A 24,768-nucleotide genomic window follows, 5' to 3' on the forward strand; every position below is an offset into this window, starting at 1 on the left:
ATGAAGGCTTCTACCTCCAGGTACGGGGGACTGCGATGGGGAGCACTTGTGCCCCCACGTATGCGAACCTGTACCTGGGGTGGTGGGAGCGAGAAGTTGTTTTTAATGAAGCCAATGAAAAGTACACAGACCATGTACTACTATGGCTGAGATATATTGATGATCTCTTGATTCTGTGGGAAGGAGAAAAAGAGCTCTTCATTGAAATGATTGATATGCTCAATAAAAATCATCTCAACCTACGCCTGACTTATGAGATGAGTCAGAAAGAAGTGAACTATCTAGATCTTCACATAACCATTGATGAAAATGGGTCTCTCCATACTGATCTTTATCGCAAGCCGACATCGACCAACTCCCTGTTACACCATTCCAGTTCACATTTCCCTCCAGTTATTAAGGGACTGCCTAAGGGTGAATTCCTGAGAATTAAACGAAACTGCTTAGATGATGGCAAATATCAATTCAGAGCAAAGGAACTCAGCAACCGTCTGTCGGACAGAGGTTACAGTAAAAGGAGCATTAAGAGAGCATATAACGAAGCTCAAGTATATGACAGAGAAAGACTCTTGGTGCCGCGACAAAAGGATAACTCTCAATCCAATGAACCTGTGAGATTTATTGGAACATATTGCAAGGAGTGGCAATCTATACAAGGCATCCTTAACAACCATCTTGACGTGCTACAGACTGACCGAGATCTGGCCAATACATTGGGCGACAGAGTCCAAATGAGCTGGCGCAGAAGTCGCAATCTCCGGGACACCCTGGTCCACAGTCATCTGGACAAAGTCAATAAACGTTCACCACAAAAGCTGGGATCATACAAGTGTGGATCCTGCAAAGCCTGCACGTTCATGGTCCAAAAACAACAGTACATTGATAAATATGATCACACATGGAAAATCAGGGACTATATAACCTGTGACACAGCAGGGATTGTGTACAATCTTGAATGTCCCTGCAAAAAGACATACATAGGGAAGACCATCAGGCCCCTAAAAAAGAGAATACTGGAACACATTTCCAGCATCAAAAACGCTGAGAAAGACAAACAGGCCATGAAAATGCTCACCCCTGTCGCACGACACTTCTACAAATATCATCAGAGTAGAACTACTGGGTTGAAGGCATATGGCATGCTGAAAGTAAATATGGGGATCAGAAGAGGGGACATAGATGCAGAGCTACTGAGGCAGGAAACCAGACTCATATTTATGATGGACACCATGTCACCGAAGGGCCTCAATGAGGAAAACAGTTACTCTGCATTCCTGTAAATTCTGCATAATTATTTCTGTCTTTTCTATTTATGTGAATGAAAAACCGCTATTTAAACAACTATTGATACACAAACACAAGTAGATACATTTGCTATTCTTGGGATACAGGCCAATTTTCATGTCATTATTATAGGACACTCGTTAATACTCCCTAACAAAAGAGTGACATACATTATATATACGTATATATATTTTTTCTCTTTATTATTATCACCTTTCTGGCTTAACAGCCACTATACTGACCTTCTTTTGCTAACCTGGTGTTTAAAATTTCATTATAATACACTACTTTCATTGTGACCACACACCATACTAGGTGTATCAGAGTTTTATTTACTTTTTCTTTTCTTTTTTTTTTTTTTGCTGTGACACGTTCTTTGTGTGATATCTCTGTGTGCACACACTATAAGGATACAACCTATTCTTATGTATTTTTACCGCAACACCATTCTGATAGTATTGGCACTAGGAATTAGGATTCTTCACTCTAGAATTACGAGCGCACTATGAGGGGCTCCAAATGTATCTGTAATCAGGATACATCACGTTTATTACATCCTTGTCACACATTCACCATCACATTCTTTATGATCTACCTATTATCACGACACTTCATTATTACCATTTCCGAGAGAATTTTCTGAACCTGTTTATCCCACGCCGTATAAAATATGCCACCAGCATACTCTCAAATGTTTCCAGCGATTATGCAAATTTCAAGTGATATCGGATGATATCCCTTAGAAAAACCCACAGCGGGATCACAAGAAACAGGACACTTGGTACACAAATTGCCCACGATCACCATGGCAACATTACGCAAGCCAGATGTAAACAATAGGATCAGAGGTAGCACATGTTCCCAGTTATCATGTAAAATTTTCAGTGACCCTGAACGATATCCCCCAGAGAAATCCATAGCGGGATTACCATAACAGGGAACTTGACATATTAACTGTCCATGATTACCATGGTAACGTGACGCCAGGCAAATGTAAACACTAAGATCTGAGCGAGCATACGTCACCGAAGTGCCGATAACTGGACAGGCGCCAATCTATCCGGCTTGGTAACCATACCAACCTCAGACGCATTCACGCGTCATTACTACTAGACCATACATGATTGGACGGGATAAGACGCGCGTCATCAACGCGCTCCCGCTTAGACGTACGCATAAGTGGTAACCAGGACAACGATACACGATACCCGAACTCAGAGTGGATCATCCGGAGGCTCGCCGGATAGGGAGCTCCGTGATTGGATACATGACTCTAGACTGACTTCCGGGGGCGCATCCAACAAGGCGCACTATCATTGGGGCATTATACATCACTACAGGTATAAAAACCCTGCACTCATTCAGTCTGGTTGGCCCTGAGGAAGCTAAAATCTGCGAAGCGCGTGCCGGCTAGCGGTGCGCGGGCAGATGTCTGTAACTGTTTGTTATTTTTCTTACTAATGCATTTTGATCTGTTGACCTGTGCTATGCCGCAATAGCCCTTTTTAGGGCGTTCACTGTAGTCCACTACGGTCCACTTGGAGGCGACTCCATTGGACTGGCTCAGTGAATTATCTAGCACTCAGCGAGTACTATTTCTACTGCATTGACTCCTACACTAGGCAGACCATAGCCATTAGGAGTCTCAGTATTTATCCTGGGCAGTGTTCCAAACCGTTGGACCTGCATTAATTTGTGATTCAATAACTCAGATAACGATTCTCCCTTTGGGAGGCGGAGTGATTTTCACCCCATACGCTACTATATGATTAGCTGTATGTCAATTGACATCTGAGCATTATCCAAATATTTAGGATAAACGTGTCAAATTCCTTATTGACATGAGTGCATTGAGCGGCACGTAATATATTTACCCACTAGGGTTCACTATCCACCGATACTAGATATACCTGGTCTGTACAGTGATTAACTGACCAGGAGCACATTGTCAACAAAATCAGCACATTGATTACAGTATATAACAGGCATCTGCCCGCCACCTTAGTTTTTAACAAAATGTTATACCCCCCCTTTGTCTAAATATATGTGTTCATTTTTTATCTCGCAGTTCTTAAATAAAGCAAATAATAAAAGTTACGTTTTATTTCATACTGGTGCACCGACATAGGACATCTTTCCCTCTTTTTTCTTATCTTGTCAATTTCTCATGTCCAAGGTAGCACACCCCCACAGACATCACTAGTAATCATTGTTATCTAAATTTAGGGGGTCCACCCAACATACCTTGTCTTGTGCGACCCACAAAATCCCCCAGTACACTGCAGTGACTCTCAGGGAAATCAGGGGTAAAGTGTGCGGGTGGGTGTCGGGGTGCGGGGGGGGTAGAGCTTAATTAAACCACCTGTAATGGTGAGGAGGAACTAGTTCAACATCCACTCTGGCCCTACACAGTAACTCTATCAGAAAAGCATTATAGTTTGCAGCAGGGTACCAAAAACACTAGCACTAGTCCTGGCTCTGTCAGGGGACGTATGAGGCAGAAATGGATTCCAACACCTCTCCACGACCACTTTAATTCCTAATGGAAAGTATCAAATTATATACATTACACTGACAGCTGAAGCAATCTCAGTTTAAGATGAGTCAACTGATGCCATCAGTATCGACTAAAGTACCCATAGACAATGAAGTCCTTACAGCTAGTGAGGCCATAGGATGCCAAGTGGCACAGGTAGAATATGCAACTCGGCACAGACCTGAGAGTAATAATTCTACAGTGCTAACTACACCACATGCGATCATAGTTGTCTCCCCTCCTGCATTCTGCAAGACTCCCTGAAATAGGAGCAGTCTCCCTCTCTCCCTGAAAAGTCTAGATTTCTCCTAAACCCACCTTACACAGCTGTTACCTTTTTGGGGAAAAAAATAAATCAGGGATATATACAATCAGATGGGATTTTCACTTGGACCTGATTGCACATTTATGATCACTTTTGTTGTGCTGAGAGAGAAGAAACAAAGTATCACAGCAAATAATTGCAAACAAATAATCCAATATTGCAGGCAGGACTGTTATTAACAATTCTTGCTACATTTCCCAAAATATATAGTAACTAGTAAGCCTGCTCAAAGCAAATGCTTCGTAAGCTTGTAAGGTAGCTAATGTGAAAGAGAGAAAGATGTAGTTTCACTTGCTGCCAACAGATGGCAGTGTTTTGGTCACACACAAACACTAGACATATATATATATATATATATATATATATATATATATTATTCTAATGTTATCTATAAATATCTTGCAATAAGCATTAGATATGCCCATACATGGAACTAGCCAATCTCCTCGAGTGGAGCATGACAAGCATCTTTAATAGGGTGCTGTGCAAAATTCTACTGCCAACTATAATCTCCCTGAAACCAGATTTAAAAAGTAGGCAAGTATGATGTGGGTTCTTTCCATTTAGCCTAAACGGACATACAGTATAACAAATCTACAAGTGTTTGGTCTATGTTACAAAGAGTAGAACATATCAACTGTTCTTCTCCCCAGGGTCAGGATAGATGGCAAGAAGACCAAATAAATTATATTTTAAAACATCTGTAAGAGAGATACTGTACAATAAGTGTAACTAGGTGCCAGCAGTCCCTAGCTAATGAGTCCCCATAGGAATAATTACATTCAAGTAGGAGCTGCTTATATAGAAGGATGCTATAAGTATGCGTCACAGTCCTTAAAGAACAGTGGTGTGCACAGGCAGGTCCTTACTCTACCATCATGAGTATCACATGTACACCTTTATTTGGCCCTGAGAAGTATACATGGGTGTACTTATATCACTAATGCACTTTACTTTTCTCTCTTATTACTTGTTGATACATAACACTGCATTCTAATAGTTAATATGTTATTTGTCTTATCTGAGATACAGAAAAGCTATTTCAAGCAGTGAGAAGGACAAATGGTTGCTGTTCACACTATCCTGTGGAGCTCTATTGAGGACAGATGCATTAACATGTCGCTGCATCTAATAACCACACGCTACAAGCACTCTCTTATACTCCCAGAAATATGGTTTTACATTTGACAGGCTAGATTGACATGCTTAAAAATCTGTGCAGGTAAGCATTCCTACTTGGAGCGGTTCCATGAGGAAACACTGCCTATAAAAAGTATATCAAGTGGGTGCATGTTTTATTACCCCAAACAAATACAACATATTATCCTTGCAGGGTTTTTTTTTCTCATCCGGAGTTTCAGAACTACATCTGAAAAGTTCAGACAATCCAACCCTCATGCCCCCACAGCAGAAGGCACCTTATCCCACGCTGCCGTCTGACATGACTCTTGTCTCGTAGATGAATGGTTACTCTCACCTGCCTACGGTTACAAAAAAACAGTATTGTATTTTAAAGATGCAGACTGAGTAGTAAAAGTCTATTCATACATCCATCTCTCACCAATTACATATAGGTGTGCCTTAATGGTTTATATATGGACTATCAGTTCCACCTAGCTAATGCACGTGAGAATCTACACAGACATGTCCAGCAAATGTCCTTTCCGGCTTCAGTATCACAATGAAGCCACATTTTTTTCTGCAGGTTATTTCTGTGATATGCACTCAAATTATTTTCCTCATTGCTGGAGACTGATAAATATGCTTATTAGAGGACTACATTCAGCTCATAATACATAAGGTATTCTGTACTCCTGTTTTATATTCCAATTCATTTGAAAGTGAACTGTAAGTTGGTAAATGGCACCTGCCACCTCATATGATGAACATTTAGGTGAGTATTTCAGAGAATTGAGATTCCTCGGTGTCCAAGTTCAGAGTAATTGTTTTGGGTCTAATTCTGGTGACTGACGCACACAAAAGAGCAAGCGACTCTGCATCTGGACAGGTTGTAGAAAGACTGGCCGGACACAGGTAAAGAAGAGGGTGTTGGTCATTCAAAGAGGTGTGGTCACGCCCCTTTTGAAAAAAATTCACATGAAAACCTAACTATTAATGTGCCGCATCTCTGGCCTGAGCCAGGCACAGATTCAAGGGAGAGAGGTATGGTCCAATTATTTAGATCTAACCCTACTCACTGGCAGAAGAGACTGTGTATGTTCAGATGGAGAGAGAGGCTGCAGCTGGCTGACATGTAAGGAGAAGATGTGCGGTGCAGACACAGGCCGTGTCTTAACCCCTTTACAAGCCTGAACTCGGATAATTAGTACCTGCTCCCCTAACCCCTTGGTGCCACTGCCAGGATAAGTGCCGTAACTATTAAGGCTATGTACACATTAGAACAATGGGATACGATAGGATACTCAATTTTGCTTGCTCTCCTGTACATGTAATATCTTATGTATATACTATACTCTTACATCGTATACCTCGCGCACAAAACCAAATCAACCATAATACTAATAAAAAATGATCTTATGGTATTATGAACACACTATACAATATGTGCAGAGCATCAGCCAATATCTTACCATCAAGCCTGTATGCAGGATTATCAGATGTCTTATAAGATGCACGGCACACCGTGTGTACACATAATACAATATCGTACTGAACTTAACTAAATTGATACAATTGTGCACAATTAAAATATTGCATAATGTGTATGAGCCCTTGCAGTGTACAAAAGCTTTCATCGCACAAGGGCACAGGGCCCTGGGAATGGAACAAAAGCAGACACACACAGTCCCTACATCTGGCTGGCGGGGTGCCTGGAACGGAACACTGCTGCAGTGCCAGCTGTAGCATCCTTTGGACACTCCAGACATGCAACCTGCAGGCATCCAGCTGACCAGAGCATCCTCAGAACATCCTCTGGTGGTGTCATATTTCCCATTGCTCAAAGGAAAGGGCAGACACCGGGTGCACTGCTGCCCTCTTACGACGCTGACCTGGACAAACCATCTTGCGATGCAAGGGGAACAAATACGATGACATTTTTGCATGCAGAATAAATAATGTCTGCTTTTGCATGTAGACAGCTGATTTTTAAACTGCAATTTCTATTTTCAGTTTGTAGATAATCCTCTGCACATTGTATATCTGCCCCACCTGCATTATTGTGATATCCAACATGGTTTTACCAAGGAGCAGTAAATGCTCTTTTGCTTTCCTCCCACAACAGGACCAGGCCCTTTATGTGGAAATTACTGTAGCGCAGCCCTGGAAAATGAAATGACACGTTGGATAACATCTAAGGTGACTAATTTCATCTTATATTTAGAAATTGGAAAGAGAGGTGAGCAGTAAGTCTTCATAAAGGAAAAGAGCATCTTCCGAGTGCAATGTGTTAATCAGGAATTACTCAGAAAACAGCCACGTAACTAAGCTCTGCCAGAGAAAGGAAAATGGCAAATGCTCTCAAGTTAATAAGATTGGACAAGGGACAGCTAAGCCATCAGTACATTCAGAATTCAGCAGTAGTGGATCTGTGTAACTAAACATGACATTTGGAGCCAAAAGCCAAAGAACATCCCTGAACAACATGAATGTTTATGTCAGCTTATGGTCAGAGTACATAGACTTGTATGTAAATGATAACAGGCTGAGTAAATTATTGTAGCTGCTGATGCTAACTCTGATTAGCGTAAGAAATGTAATAATATTATTCATTGATGCCAGTAACAAATATTAATCGCACTTTTTTTTTTGGTATTTTTATTGAAGCATTAAATATTTGACACTATTGACATCCCTTTACAAGTTGCTACAGTCCCCCACTGTCGTGATCCTTAGTAAAATAATGTGCAAAACTAACCATTGTAATATTAAAATTCATAGGGGAGAATATACTATTAGTCGCGTTGCAGTTCTGGATGATAAAAATGGACGGATATCGTGATTAATGACCGATGGTCATTATTGTGATAACCAATTTGCACCCATTTTTAGCAGCCGAAAAAAGGAACGCAATCGGACGAAAACAAATGGGATCGGGGACAAACCCCCATTACCATGTGTAACTGCAGGTCTCGGCTGCTGCTTAAATCTGGGATTATGCTTTGCGCAGCTAAATCATAATTAGAGATGTGCGGCTGCCACTTTTTCGGGTTTTGGTTTTGGATCTGGATCTCCCTTCGTGTTTTGGATCTGGATTGGTTTTGGCAAAACCACCCTTGCGGGTTTTGGTTTTGGATCTGGATTTATTTGGAAAAATGCTAAAAATTGCTAAAATAATAGTTTTCGGGCCTGTTTTTGCCCCTAAAGTGTTATTAAGCGCAATAACATTAGTTTCCACTCATTTCTAGACAATTTTGATCACTTCACAGCTCACAAAATCGTTTTCATATACTGTAGTAGGGCCATAAGGTTATCCAGAGGTAGCTGAATGACTAAGCTAGGCGACAGCAGTGGGCATCACATACATGTGGACCTTACACTTCCAACCTGGCACATGTTGGAAGCAGAGCAGCACTACAGGGGCAGACAGGGTGGCAGTTTAATAACCCCCCCCCCCCCTTGTAGCTGCGCTCCTCTGTTAGAACCTCCACACAAGTACCAAGAGCCCAATGTGGATTGATTTTGCAGTTTGGCATGTGCAGCCAAGGAGCAATTAAATCTGTAGTAGTACACACTGGAGACTGGATATATGTCGTCACACTGGACACAGGATAATATGTCGTCACACTGGACACAGGATATATGTCGTCACACTGGACACTGGATATATGTCGTCACACTGGACAATGGATATATGTCGTCACACTGGACAATGGATATATGTCACGCTGGACACAGGATATATGTCGTCACACTGGACACAGGATATATGTCGTCACACTGGACAATGGATATATGTCGTCACACTGGACACAGGATATATGTCGTCACACTGGACACAGGATATGTCGTCAGTCGTCACACAGGACAGGACACAGGATATATGTCGTGAGTGACTCGTGACACTAGACAATGGATAAGATATAGGCCGTCACACTGGACACAGCCCCTTGTATTAATGCTGCCCCTGTACACAGTGTACTACTCAGCAGCACTGCAGCCCCTGCGTGTGAGCACTGCAGCACTGAGTTAGTTAAATCACAAAAAAAACACAGGGTTCAGGGCTAAATAAAATAAATCACAACACAGGGCTTAGGGCTAAATAAATCACAACAGTGCACGGGCCACAGGACAGCCCCTGGACAGTGGACACTGCAGCCCCTGCGTGTGAGCACTGCAGCACCTAGTTAGTTAAATCACACTACAGGGCTCAGGCCTATAAACAGTCACTGACTCTCAAGTCTACAACACAGAGCAGTGAGGGCAGGTCACGGAGCACAGCACAGCACGGAGCACATGGCACGGAGCACAGCACAGGGCAGTGAGGGCAGGTCACGGAGCACAGCACAGCACGGAGCACATGGCACGGAGCACAGCACAGGGCAGTGAGGGCACAGGTCAGGTCACGGAGCACATGGCACAGAGCACAGCACGGAGCACACGGAGCTTCCCAAATACCCTCTTCCCTCTCCAAGATTGGAGTGAAGATGGCGGGGCGCGCGTGCGTCTTTTATAAGATCCCGCTCCCGCGAGAATCCGACAGCGCGATGATGACGTTCGGCCTCGTTATTGGTCCGGAATTCAGGCGGGAACTCCAGAGCCGGCTCGGATCTGACCCGGATCCCCGATATTCTGATCTGTCGGATCTCGGGGATCCGGACCCGCTCATCTCTAATCAGAATACCTGATAACATTGGTTATCGGGGGGGGGGGGGGGGGAGACTTTTACCCACCTTGATGGCTAACCTTGACTCTACAGATGTTGTTGAACTACATATCCCAGCATGCTCTGCTACAGTTTTGCTATCTGGCCATGCTAAAACTGAAGCAGGGCATGCTGGGATGTGTAGTTCAACAACAGCTGGAGTGTCAAGGTTAGCCATCACTGCCCTATAGCAACTCTCTCTTGTGTGGCACACAACCATATTGATAATGGCAGAGCACTAGTTTGGGTATAGAGAATTGTCTCCACATGTATTTTGAATAATGCATACAAGGGGGCAGATGTATTCATGCATACAAGGGGGCAGATGTATTAAGCCTTAAAAAGAGATAAATGTCAGCATGGAGGCCAAGTATTTTCAGGGCCGCAAACATTTTGTGGGATTGGTTCAGACAACGCAGACGTATTCAGACCGTTCGGAGGGCGTGTAACATCACGCAGCCGCTGGGATACCAAAAGTGGCTGGGCTGCGCAGCCAGGGAGTAGCCGACGTGCAATCTTGCAGGCACATTGAGGGGGGGACAAAGTATGTGGGGCGGCCTTACCCTGTGCTGGGCAACCCCCAGCAGCCTACCACCAAGAGTTGCAGTATTGGGAATTTTCGCAAAACTGAGACACAAACTGAATTAGGCCCAAAATGTGCAGAACAACACGTGTGTGTGTGTGTGAGAGTGTGAGATTTAATAGGATGAGAGATTCAGAAAGTGAGAGATTTGATAAGAAATCTCCAGTTTTCTTAAGGTCCATACACACTGGGCAACTATGCGTTATGTGATGTTGGTGAAGGTTGTTTGAGGAACCTATTGGAAGGCTTGCTGATTGGCAGCTGGATGCGCAACAGACCTGTTCTTTAACCTCTGTAGCACCTTCTGTGTGTGTGTGACATCATGTGCAAAGGGGGCAGGGTTAGCAGATTAGAGCTGAGTTACGGTGTGGTTGCATAACTGCTACAGAAACACTGTGTAAATAAAGGAATATATTTAAATTTCATTCACTGACTCCGTTTGGATCCTCTCCAAAAACGAGCAGTGTTACGTGCCACAGAATATTTAATTCCTTCAGTTGTAACATCAAGCACGTGCACCTGCACAACCATAGCTGGAGAAGTAGATGTCCGGTGTGGGTGACCCTCATGCATATCAGCTGCTGAAATATTTATTGCACACGTGCGCCCTGTTCAGCTACAAGACATCCTATTCACAAGGTGAAAGAAACATTGTTTCTATTATTATTGATAGCCATTGATCAATATTTTGGTCTACCAGGATTCTTCAGCAGAACACAAATGTAATATTTTCTGACACATATTGATTCCGCTCCCTGAGGAAATCCACAGGAGAAATAATGAAAGAAAGACCTATTTTTCAGAGCTGAACCTTGATCACAAATTTTTCAACTGTATTACCAGACTGTTTTTTTTAATGATATGATAGAGGGCTGGCACAATACCTCGGGAACAGAAGCATGATGTAGGTTCTGCGGAAAGGGAACCCTACAGATGTCACAAGTAATAATGGTACACTGGCATATTCATTTTATAGAAAAATATATAATAATATATACAGTTAGATATTCTAGATGATTTGTCTCATATGGATGGGTATATATATATATATATATATATATATATATATATATATATATATATATATATATATAAAGAGTGCCACACATCTGGAAGAACATCCATTTTCAAATTTAAAAACAAATCACATAAAAATTCATATAAGAATTATTGGTGCAATATATCAGCTCCTCAATGGAAAAATATGTTAGTAATTATTATTGTTTAGTTAGACCAACTCCGGAGTGGTACTACACCTTCAAAATAAAGTACTGTTGGATTGAATCTTTTCATGACTGGTGCTGTCAGTTCTGTTACCCCTTGGGGATCATACACAGGACTTTAACCTATATCCTTCCATGACCTGGCACGGTCCCTTTATTAACAGTCAGCGTGTGCGTTTGCTCTATGGACTATATATATATACACACACACACACACACACACATATATAGAAAAGAAACACAAGGTACGGCACTCCACTGGTTAATAAGGCTGGTTCCTTGCTCCGGTGCCATCCTCAGACTTCAAGGTCCAGAAATACAGCAAGGCTAAGGTGTCACTAGGAGACTTGTTGCAGAAATTTCAATGCTTTATTAGCAAACAGGTGATAACCAACACCAACGTTTCGAGCCGCAGGCTCGTCCTCAGGGTATACATATACACCCATCCATATGAGATAAATCATCTAGAATATCTAACTGTATATATTATATATTTTTCTTTATTCTTTGAGCAATTTCCAGAATTGCCTCTGGGAGCAGCCTAGAAGCTATCACTATATAACCCACTATATATTAGTACACACACACACACACACACACACACACACACACACATATAATAGTGTAGCGATTACACAGTCACTGCACCCGATTGTTCTGTTGTTATTTTACTATATTCATTGTATACGCTGTGCAAGGTATTTGCAGAACGCACAGATCTATTGCAGAAAAATGTTTATGGCTTAGAATACTGTGTTACAAAACCGAAAAAGGCGCAGTTACTGCTGCATGAAAGAAAAGGGAATATCCAAGAGCTTACAATGTACACAGCTCTTCCCCCGCTACCATGCTAGGATACAGTGACCCTTCCAGTAAGTCATGAGATAACATTACACAAGAGTAACACAATTATAGCCAGATAATTATACTCAGACGATGCCACAACTAAGTAATCAGCAACTTGTCACATGGAAAATAATGAGCTGCATTAAAATCACCTAGAACATGACAAAACACCACTAATTAATAAAATGTAAAGGGCATTCATAGTTCTTTTCCATATATAGTAATTGGGTTGAACCTTACCATTAATTCTCTCAAACAGGTTTAATAAAGCATTAGCTGTATTTTCTGACAGGCACATAAGGGATAACAGGAGAAAATGTGAAGGAAATAAATAAAATAAAAGTTACACAGCTTAATAGTATAAACCAAATGAATTCAATTCAAGCCTTCTGAGCATTTAAAAAGTTTTTTTTTTTTCTTTTTGTCTGGCTCTTAGGAGTAAGCCAGTGGCGACAGTAGAGGGGGGTACCTCTCCACAGTGACAAGACCCAGGTGCTTCAATGTGACATTCTTCTGCAGCAACCGGCTCCCGTCATAGAGGAGGAGCTGACCATGCAGGCACTAGTCACCATGCCCCCTTTTAACTTAGACCACGCCCCTTCAGCCATGTGCACATCTGACGCTGCTGGGGGATGTCCCTAGACCCTGCGATGTCGCTGAAGCAAATATACACAGCACTGTGGCATCCGCCAGACAGTGTTCAATTTTGGAATTCAAAGGTCAAGAACATTATTTTCATAAGTTCTACAATGATTTTCTTTTTTAATAAATGTGACACCTGAGAGAGCATAGCAATGGATACTATTTTCCATAATAGGTCTTACCTGTAGCTGCATTTTGAGCTGGCGTACACGGGTGACGTCCTGCTGAATATCCTCGCGCTGTGATGCATCCATGAGAACATTCACTGTCGTCTCAGCTTCTTGTATCCACTTCATAAAGTTCTCATGATCTTTGACCAAGGCTTGGAAAAGCTTTAGCTCCTTTTCCAGGGTGCTCTGTCGGTCACCAACCCTAAAAATGCAAACAGGAGAACGATGACTGCATTAGACAAAATAATTACTGTAATTGATGTTGACACAATGCGACAAGTACAGTCAAAAGCAAAGAACTTCACCATTAAAAAAACTGAAAAACATAAATGCTGTAACACGGTAATGTGTAAGCAGACATCAGTTAAAAGCTTTAAATAATATGAATTTGTTTGCTTCTCTAATGCATACACAGTAGCCAAAATCAGTGGTCACAGATCTGCACACTACCAATACTAACTGTTACTAAGATGAATGCAGTTTGTGGATAATATACCAGGTGTATTTAAAAGGCAAAGAAAGCAGCGGTCATCCTACGTGTGTTGGTTCCTCAACTAATGCAAAGATGCAGCCATCTTTAGTGATTACTGTTTTGCTTTGGAGTTTTATTACAGTATGCACTGTTCAATAAGCAGATAAATGTTCATTGCTGAGTGGTTGCAATTTTAATAAATCAAGCCTTTTGTGCCTACAACATTGCAGAGAACACAAATAATTGATAATGTAGAATTTTTCTTACGTCTTTCCCTATTATTATCAATTGTAGTATTATCATCCTATTTTCAGAAAGTGTACACAGAGGACCTCATGCAGATCTGATTGTGCACATATGGATCTATTCCTCAAATATTGGCTTACACAATAGGTACAAGATTGTGACTATTTGTGAGGTATATTGCAGTCGGTACATTTTTCACCTAACAATGGACACTCATTCTAAGAATTTTTTTAAAAGAAGTTTACTCAATTAATAACCACAAGTTATTAATACTTTGCTTAAAATATTAGGACATCAAACTATCCATGATTTAGTGTCATGTTAAATGTGATGGTCAGAAGTCTGGCACTCCTGACTATATAGTAAGGAACTCCTAAAACGACTACAGTACCTAATCAAGCTAGCAGCAAGAGTGTGTCATTGGGTGATGCACATTAACAATACACTTTGGGGGTGATTCAGATTGGTTTGCATGAGCAAACTCCTTCTTTAATGGAAAAAAAAAACATGAGCACTGCAGGGGATATGCATTGCTTTGCCCGGGGCCTACAATGCTGTTAAGACAGCCCTGCGTATAGTGGACAGTAGGCTAATTTCACAACAGGACCCAATTTTATGGCCAATTACTATGTCCCACAGCACAGACCTCTTGCATGTTTCTTTATCAAAACCAAATCAATTTATTATTATCCGAAATGTCGTATTATAACGAAGAACCGTTGCAAGGATTTTTGCATTAGAGGAGTTTGGTTTTACTACTAAATAATTCATAATATAAAAACCTACATTATTAATCTAGATGAAGCAAATAATATCAGATGCACATATCCACAATAATCATTTTCTCATCTACAATGCAAGATTTATATTTTCCTCTGTGTTCTACTAAACTAATGAATGGCTTTTTCTCCCCATGTTGAATACTTTAGCCTCTCAACTAAATTGATTCATAAAATAGAATTGTAGATTTGTCATCTTTATTGAATGAAATCTCAAAGCCCACACACACAGGCCATGTATTCCATCCTTAAAAGTCCTTTATTTAACCTCTACCATTTCCACTACTTATCTGATGTCCTTTAATGTACAGTATTGTAAAGGTTTTCAGTCATGCAGGAGCCTCCTGAGACAATACATTTCCGATGACAGATTCCATTAACTTGAAAACATGCCCCCCTCCACTTTAGACTATTGTCATCAAAACATTTCTATCGCAAAACAAAGTTCAGTGGCATAAGGTTAGCAGCTGTGCACACTCAACAAATATTGGAAAAAATCTTAGAAGAGAAACAAAGCTTTGGAAATAACATGCAAACGGGAAATGCAAAAAACATTGTAGAGTTGAAAATTTCAATGGGTACTGTATCTTTTTAAGTATAATTTGATACCAAGGCAACATAAGATTATCTGTCCAACCAACCAACCAAAATACTGCTTGGAATAAAAATTTGATAATGTAGGGGAATAAATGACAATGGACCATTTGTTCCCAAACTCTAGAAAATACACCCAAAGGGTCATTCGTTTAATTTCAATAATTTTTTATTATTATACACTTTATTATTCGCTCCCATACAATACAACATTTTCATTCAGCGAACTGACTGGTTGGTTTGACAATCGATCTTATGGTGTGTGGGCAGCTTAAGGGAGGCAAGGACATTTTGACATCATGGGCCTGATTCCGCAGCGCTTTACAGAGTATACAGTAGTTGAACATTCACATCAGTCCCTGCCCCAGTGGAGCTTACAATCTATATTCCCTACCACATGTACACACAGACATTCTAGGCTTAATTTGTTGGGAGCCAATTAGCCTACAGTATATTTTTGGATTGTGGGAGGAAACCGGAGTACCCAGAGGAAACCCACGCAAGTACAGGGAGAATATATAAACTCTGCACAGTTAGGGCCATGGTGGGAATTGAACCCATGACCTCAGTGCTGTGAGGCAGTAATGCTAACCATTACACCATCCGTACGGCCCCCAACATTTTTTTGCCAGTTATTTATATAGTACGCACATATTGTGCAGCGCTTTACAGGGAATATTTTGAACATTCACATCAGTCCCTGCCCCAGTGGAAGTTACAATCTATATTCCCTACCACATGTACATGCACACACTTTCATTCTAGTGTTCATTTTGTTGGGACGCAGTAAACCTACCAGTATATTTTGGGATTGTGGGAGGAAACCGGAGTACCCAGAGGATGCCCTCGCAAGTACTGGGAGAATATACAAACTCTGCACAGTTAGGGCCATGGTGGGAATCGAACCCATGACCTCAGTGCTGTCCGTGCTGACCACGGCACATGCAATGATTATGATGATTAGCAGCATTACATAGTTGCTTTGGAATTGCAGATTGTGGATTGACCTCTCAAGGTTATAGCAAAGAAAAATTTGTGTTATGGATATTGTATATAAAATTATAGAAGACTATTCACATTACTTGTCATTTTCTAATGGGCTGCAATAGGAAAGACAATTGACATTTAATTAAATTTAAGTCCTTTCATCTTGTAAATGCAACATTTGATTTTCATTAATAACACATTAATTTTTTGTGTGTCTGGCCGCGACACTCTATTTAACATACATTAGAACATGATATTACGTTGCAAACAATGCAATTTCTGCACTGCATTATAATACCTTTGCCTATACACCCACATGGCATGCCAGACTGTAACCACTGTTTTGAGTTACATACACTAGTCTTGCTTGGTTCTTTTACTACTTACGCAAAGCAAATGTTAATATTGTCATTTCCATGACAATGAAAGCTGTCAAATGGAAATCACCTTTTCTCTTGTCCGCTAGATAAGAATCTCCTTTGTTGACTGGAAGTAATCCCATAGAAGTGTATGCATATCATAAAATGAGTGTGGAAAAAGTGTTGCTAGGAAACGGATGAAGATAAGAAGACCCACAACCTTGTTGGAAACTTGCCTCCCAGTAATGACCAGTATCTGTTTCTTAAAAGAGTGCTGAAATACTGTACATTTTTCTCACACTTCAGTGGAAATGTTATGAAACTTATGCCACAAGTAACTAATCATGTGCAAATAGAAATACTGTATTTAATTTGGATTTTATATTTATTTTAGTTACTTTAACTGCGCTGCAGAAATCAACCTAAAAAAACAAATATGGGTGCAGTAACCAGTTCTCCATAAACTTAATGTACATCCAAAAATAGGTTCCATAAAATCACTTATATGGAGCATGTGAAATGTAGTGGTTGCTGTATACCCCTTTCATATCACTAAGCAGGGTCAGACCCAGGATTGCGATCCCGGGTCCAACCTGGCTCCAGCACTTTCACACTAAACCTAGGTCACCCATTATACACAGGACAAATTGGGTTTAAACCTTCTTATAACTGTAGTGGAATTGCCAGGTTGGTCAACCCTGGTTATAAGCTGTAGTGCTTTCACACCACACTTCGCCCCGGGTCTATACATCACCATCCTGGCAATAACCTGATCCGGGATGCGATGTGATAGGGGTAGTACTGTATGAATCAGTGAAAAGAGTGGAGAAGTGGACCAATAGAGACATTGCCATAACAGCGACTCAGCTTGTAACTATGATTTTATAGACTGCACTTAATAAATGTTACCTCAAAGCTCATTGGTTGGTATGTGCAGCCTTTCCACTGGTCCACTTATTCCCACTTTTCATTGCTTGATACAAGAACCTCTTATACCCCTTTCAGATGGCACCTAACCAGGTCCATGCCAGTTTGTTGCCAATTCGACCTGGTAATAGATGAGGTCTGAAAGGGCTTACCAGGTCCAGCAACAACCCGGCATTATAAGCCAGTAAAAAAACACAGTTCTTACCGATTCATTACCGGGTTGCTGTGCAATGTGAACAGGGGTTAACCGGGTCGAGCAACCCAGTTCCCGTTCACACTGATGGAGGAGGCAGTGCTTGGAGCAGCACCAGCTCTAAGCGCTGCTTCCTCCCCTACATGACATCAGCGACCCGGCAATATTGCATTTTGCGATGTGAAAGCGGTATTAGTGACATTATGCTTGGTTAATTAAAATATGGTCATGTGGAAGTGCAAGTATTGTGATAAACGTCTAGTGATGATAATAATAAATAATAATAACAACAACTAATTAGCAATATTTATAAAGTAGCAATATTTTAATTTATTTCTTAAAGTTACACTTTTTATTGCTTGAATTTTCTGTTTTCAAGTATGTATCTAATATACAATCAATAATTATCACTGACAACATAAAAAATATTATCTAAAGAAGAGAATGCCTACAGTATAAAAAAGGAAGAAAAACATAGAAAATTTGATCTACTCTTATAAATGTCCTATAGATTGTAAGCTTGCGAGCAGGGCCCTCCTACCTCCATGTCGGTTTGTATCTACCGAGTTTGTTTTATCACTGTTGTTTCCAATTGTAAAGTGCAACGCTATACAAGAAACTGTAAATAAATAAATAAATGTTGCACAAATCTCTTGAGTACTGAAAAGACGACAAAAGTGGGTATTTTGCAATATAGGATCACTTATGTTCTATAATCTACTCTCTATCGATGTAATATTAATATGTCAGTCAAACATCCAAAGAAACACTGAGTAATTGTATTATTCTCCAGCTAGCTGAAAGTCATATGATATAATACACAACAGAAACCCTTAACTGGATTTTGGCATCTAAAGAATTATATTTATAGGCATTTTCTATTAAGATTGGAGTTAGCTGAAAAAGAAAAAAAAAAAGAAAGAAAAAAGAAAATATGATTACCTGGTAAGAAACTATAAAAATAGTGCTGTGCCAACTCACAGAACAAAATGGAACAAGCGCTTTTTATCTTAATATATGAACACTTGTCATCTTATTAATCCTAATTAAAGTGTTTTAGAATAGCAATTTTGGCTCAGTAGAGATATTTTTTAAATTGCATTTTTCCTGATAATGGCAAATAGTGATATTAAATGCATTTATGAGAAACAGGCATCTCGCTCACTTCTCATTGCAGGGAACATAATATCTATGTATTTAAGAAGAATTTAATGTTAATGCATATCAGGGGACTTATGAATGTACAGGGTCATTTGGTTATAGGTTATGCATATTATCACCCTAAATATTGCAAAGCATTAAGAATTTTACTGCATGCCTAAGTACTAGCCAATATACTGATACACTGTATCTATACATATACTGTATATATACACATATATATGCTGGGGACCCGTCACTCAGGGCTTGTCGCCGTTCGATTGGTCAGTTGCCCTATTTTTGGTAGGTGTGTAGCCTCCAACATATATCTGAGTTATACAAAAGCAGCACTCTGGGACTTGGCAATGTGGTGAAAAGTGTTGAAAATTTATTCCAGAAGTAACTACATTTCGGGGTACACAGACCCCGTCATCAGCGTAAAGTGAAGCATCAAACATAACACATATATATAGGAGAAATACACTTACCCCTGCCTCCCCCAGTGTACGCCTGTCTGTCTGTCTGTAGGTATGAATCCTGTTATATCTGTTCTTACAAAAAGGTCTTTCATATTTCTGCTATGTCTGTTGCTGGGTAATAATCTAGTGTCCTGGAATGCTGGGAGATCCAGATCTGAAGTGACTAAAGGCCACCATTCCTTAGCCAGACTGACGCGGAAGCACAAAAATTGATTTTTTCGATGGAAGGGCTGTACAATCTGCAGTTATCTAACTTCTTGTGAATATATGGTATACCCATTTTCGGGTCAGAAGTTTAAAACCGGATGGCCACTAACGTGCACCACAAAATTTGTATGACATGTACTGTCTATGCCGGCTACACTACATCGGAAAAACAGATTGCTAGTTCAAGACCTGGATGGCACAGCATAGGAGTGCCATTAGGGCGGCTGTACTGTCAAGCACTAAGGAGCAACCAGTTGCCAGGCACATTGCCACTCAAAAACATGGAATGGCTACCCTCGGATACAAACTAGTGGACCATGTTTTTTTGGCTTTGGACTTTTCATATTTTGGAAATGTACAATCAGGTCCATAAATATTGGACATCGACACAATTTTCATATTTTGGGGTATATATACCACCACAATGGATTTGAAATGAAACAAACAAGATGTACTTTAACTGCAGACTTTCAGCTTTAATTTGAGGGTATTTACATCCAAATCTGGTGAACGGTGTACAAATTACAATTTACGTGCCTCCCACTTTTTAAAACTCCTGTCTCATTCTCGGCCTGCTCGATTGAGCACCACGAAAAGGATGCGTGTCCGCGAGATACGGCAGTGGATCCTCGAGATCTGGCTGTGAGCTTGAAAATCCACAGGCATTCTCAGCAGAATGGGCTCGACGACCGCTGTTAAAGACGGGTCCGTTCTGCCGAGATGCCTGTTCAATGCTGTCAGGAAAGACAGCATTGATTAGGCACCTACCCCCTATGGGTAGTATTCAATGAGCATTTTGGCGATGTGCAGCGAATCCTGTTTAGGATTCGCTGCACATTCGCCACTGCTCGCCGCATTCCGGAGCCTCGCCGGCTCCAGTATTCAACGAGTCAGGGGCTCGCTGCCCCTGACCGGCGAATTTTAACTCCTGCGGCGATGCCGCAGGGAGCCTGAGGACGGCGGCAGGCAGGGAGATGGAAGTCTCCCTGCCTGCCCCAGAATGTTTGTGGGGGGGGAGGTGGGCTCTCCGGGAGCCAGGCAGCACAGGCTGGCCCCCGGGGGTGCCAGCAGGGGACCGGGTATATTCACTACACCCGATCATGCATATGTAATGATCGGGTGCAGTGAATATATAATTATCTAATGAGCGGCTCGGCTCCCGGCCCCCTACTTGCTGGTCTGTGTAAAAAAAAAAATATATATATATATTTTTTATTAAATATATATTCATGTGCTTACAGCACATGAATAAAAATAGCATGCCCCTCCTCAGAATAAAATTCCTGATTTTTTTACACCAAATGTAAAAAAACAAAACTTTTTATTTTAAAATTTCACATTCCACTTCACTATAAAAAGATAGCGATTGCTACTCGGTGAATCATGGCGAAAAAAACCTTGAAATGTATTCGCCATCTGGTCATTGAATAGGGTGATTCACCGTTTTAGTCAAAAATTCGCCTTACAGCACAAAATCGCCATAAAAACATGGCGAATCAGCCTCATTGAATACCGCCCTATGTCTTTACTGTAAAAAGTGTTTCTTTCTCTGGGATAAGATCACAGACCCATGCGTAAGTGTGCAAAAACAGGCCTCCAATGGCTGCTTATCGGGGTTTCAGTTTTACCTAAATTCCAATAAGTGTTGGCGATCATGGGATATTTAAATAGTCCCACAAATCCATAAACCGTAGCCATTTACCGTGGTTAATTGGGCAGCCCCCATAGTAATATACAAGATGGATGCTTTTTTCATAACTAACAATTTATGATTACTTAAAAAGAAGATATAAGAGTGAATGCGGAATTTTGATACAAAAGCAGAAATTTTCCCTTCCAATGGAGCTGCAGCTTGGAATTATGTTATGTTGTGTACAAACGATGTTATGTGACGGCCACAGATATCATTTCGGTAACGGCAGCCACGGTTACCCAGTGTGTAGGCATCGACTGGCAGGGAGGGAAGGACTGCACACGGTGGTGGCGGAGTGGAGACCATTGTGCAGCATGGCCCTCGTTCCTAGATAGTAGAAATAGACTGTGCTGCCATTGGGCCACGCATCAGGATTGAATCGAGATCGGGCAATCACGGTGCAATTTGCACTAACTTGCAATCGATTTTGACTATATAGTCAAAATCGAAAGCGCAAATTGCACAGTGTGTCCACAGCTTTAGCATACTATCCAGTGATCGGAAAGATTTCCATAAAATGTTTTATGTGAAACAGTACCTAGTAATATTCACAAATACAAATGTAGATGTCTCCGAAACATATCTCTATGGGGAGCAACTGATTACCATACAGAAAAATATATTATATTGTACATTTGTTAAAGGATGTAGAGAGAAGCCGCCCAGAGACAATTATGAAGCAATATATAATACAACGACTTAAGACAGCTACAGCAGCTATCTAGGGTAAACAAAAGATAAAATGTAATCTTATAATATATCATTTGTGTTTCTTTTGAAATAGCTTTTGAATACTGAAGGTGTATTTTCAACTTAGTGGTTCTTTGACCAAATAAAATACAATTTGACAGATACAGAGTTTGCAGTTTGAACATGTTCCGTAAAAATAAAAAGACTAGCTATATACATCCATACCGTACAGTTAAGTAAGCAAACTATTCTAGCGTGTTCAAATACATTTGCGGCATTGAACTTGGAATCCCTGCAGAATTTCAAACATGTACAGAGATTTGAATCCTCTTGAATGTATGACATAGTGCCAACCTAATTAGTCACAACAGTATTAAACAAATATTAGGTGTAATTTCAATTTGCTTGGCTAAGCCAGTGAAGTGTAATAGATTGCTTAAACTATGTGACTTTTTTCATTGGAATATATTCAGAGGAGCATTGCTGGGCTTAACTAACCAAGATGCCCATCCTTGCAAGACAAATTGTAAAAGATTAAGTACAATCTAAGGTTGCCGCTCTGATTATTACAATGCTTGAAAAACTCTTAGAATTCCGTAGAGTAAACACAACAGCTCAGCTTAAACCAGTGTTTATTCCCCTCACTCAACCTAATTTCTGTCTGTGTGTAATTTGTAAGTTCTTATGTCTTTGCTGGTTTCCTCTGAGTGCCCTGGGTCCTCAAACATACTTATAAATGGAAAGGTGCGTGCCTGCTGTGGGTGGGTTAGACTATAAGGCAAGCGCATGGACAGATTTGGTTGATCAAACTTTCTGAATAATAAGAGGCGGCAAACATTTATGCTGTTACCTTTCCATCATCTGCCTTCAAAGGTTGAGTTAGAATTAAACATTGAGCCTAGATAAAGTACTGGGCCATCTCTAGCACCCGTACTCAGTGACGTATTTATAATGGGTGCAATGTGCCGCCGAGTTCCAGGGGGGACCACACTACACCTATTTTTTAATACTTAGCCTTCCGGAGTCCCGCGATAAAGGCAGCAGTGCTCCCAGAATCGCTGAAAAAATGGCCGCAGCAACATTTTTTTAGTGGTCTGCGCATGCACAATAGAATCTGAGCCCTCTAGTGCTTAGACTCTATTGTGCGGTGCTGCAGCCAAGAGAGAGGAGGGGGCCTGGATGGAGGAAGCTGCACATGAGCCTCCTTCTCTCTTAAAGCCCATATGATAGAACTGACTAAAGCCAAGAACTTAAAAAATACCAGTAACTCCGGCATATGCTCCCTTTTATTATGAAACTTAATGGTGCATACAGCCACATTTTCTCTAAGAGGCTACTAAGTGACCTGTACAACTAGTTTCAGCATTATCCGGCTGCTAAGGGCCTGTAGACATGTTGGCCGGGATATAATGCCGTCTGAGTTCAGTGGGCATGTGGGAAATCAGTTGTTTGTTAAAAGGAGCAATCACTTATAAGGCAAAAACATGCCTTGTGATTGCCCTTTAAAAAAAAAAAAAAAGTCCAAGTTTACCTGGCATGTGGCACAGCCTCCGAACTTTGTTAGAACAAAGGGAGGGATGTAATGCTGACAGAGGAATATCATACAGGTAACACAAGAGGTTAAAGTGTTATTCCCAATGAATCTCCATAAACACAAGTTCAGATCCCATGAGTGGCAGAGGCTCATATTTGGGGGATATGCATCAACCTGTGCTACAGATTGAGATCTAGCCCATAGCTACTACTTACCTTTTTTCATTTTATAGAATGTGCTACATACAGTACATGGCTAGAAGCTGACTGATTGGACAAATGATTGCCTTTATCTCTTCTCTCTTCGAAGATATGATACATCTCCCTTCTGCCTACTGAAAATCATCATGTGTTCTTATCACGGTTTAGAATCCCACTGAATCTGTCGCTCTACAAAATATGCTCTCACCTCTTATTCATATTAACCCAATTCATGTATAAGTGATCGCTGGCCTCCTTCACTTTCCTGGTGTCATCAGAGCTGTAGTCACGAAGCAGTTTGTTGGAAAGGTCATTGAATGTGTCCATGACAATCTCACCCCTGTGTAGCTCTTGTACTATTGCCTGTATTAGAATAAATAGATCAGAAAAAGGTGATACAGCTGCAAAATGCTCATAATATAAGCTGCAAACATGAAATCTGAAAGGCTTTTTTACACTAGTATGAAAGGGAAAAACTATCACAGCAATATATATATATATATGACACAGTTACCATCTCTGAATTAGCGCTCTAGAACTCAGTAAATAACCTGCTTGAAATAAAATAAAAGTCTGTCTGCTGTACGAAAGTAAATAAGAATGACACTGTGCTAATCTAGAACCGTCTCTCTGTTCATTGCTTCGGTTCTCAAAAACCGTTTCACAGGCATGAAGGATAACTCTGAGCTCTCACCCTGTAACAGAATTCATAGCTTGCCACAAGGTAAAGTGACTTGCATTCTAAACTGACCGCTGGTGCCAAGGTCTATACTGTTTACATCAAATTGGCGACAAGGTGTGGATTTATTTCACGTAATCACAAAACTGAATAATA

General features: G+C 40.8%; 1 protein-coding gene across 8 annotated transcripts in view; it reads right to left on the reverse strand.

Annotated features, from left to right (window-relative positions):
* UTRN (utrophin) overlaps positions 1-24,768 on the reverse strand; it is a 587,017-nt gene that overhangs the window by 332,477 nt on the left and 229,772 nt on the right. For all 8 annotated transcript variants that reach the window (XM_083176136.1, XM_083176132.1, XM_083176141.1 and 5 more), the window contains 2 exons: positions 24,142-24,296; positions 13,446-13,635 (listed from right to left, as the gene is read on the reverse strand). In XM_083176136.1, the coding sequence (XP_083032262.1) occupies positions 13,446-13,635; positions 24,142-24,296 (345 nt within the window). The remainder of the gene's footprint in view (positions 1-13,445; positions 13,636-24,141; positions 24,297-24,768) is intronic.

The sequence above is a fragment of the Crinia signifera genome, chromosome 3, assembly GCF_055691185.1.
Source record: "Crinia signifera chromosome 3, ASM5569118v1, whole genome shotgun sequence".
Lineage (NCBI taxonomy): Eukaryota > Metazoa > Chordata > Amphibia > Anura > Myobatrachidae > Crinia > Crinia signifera.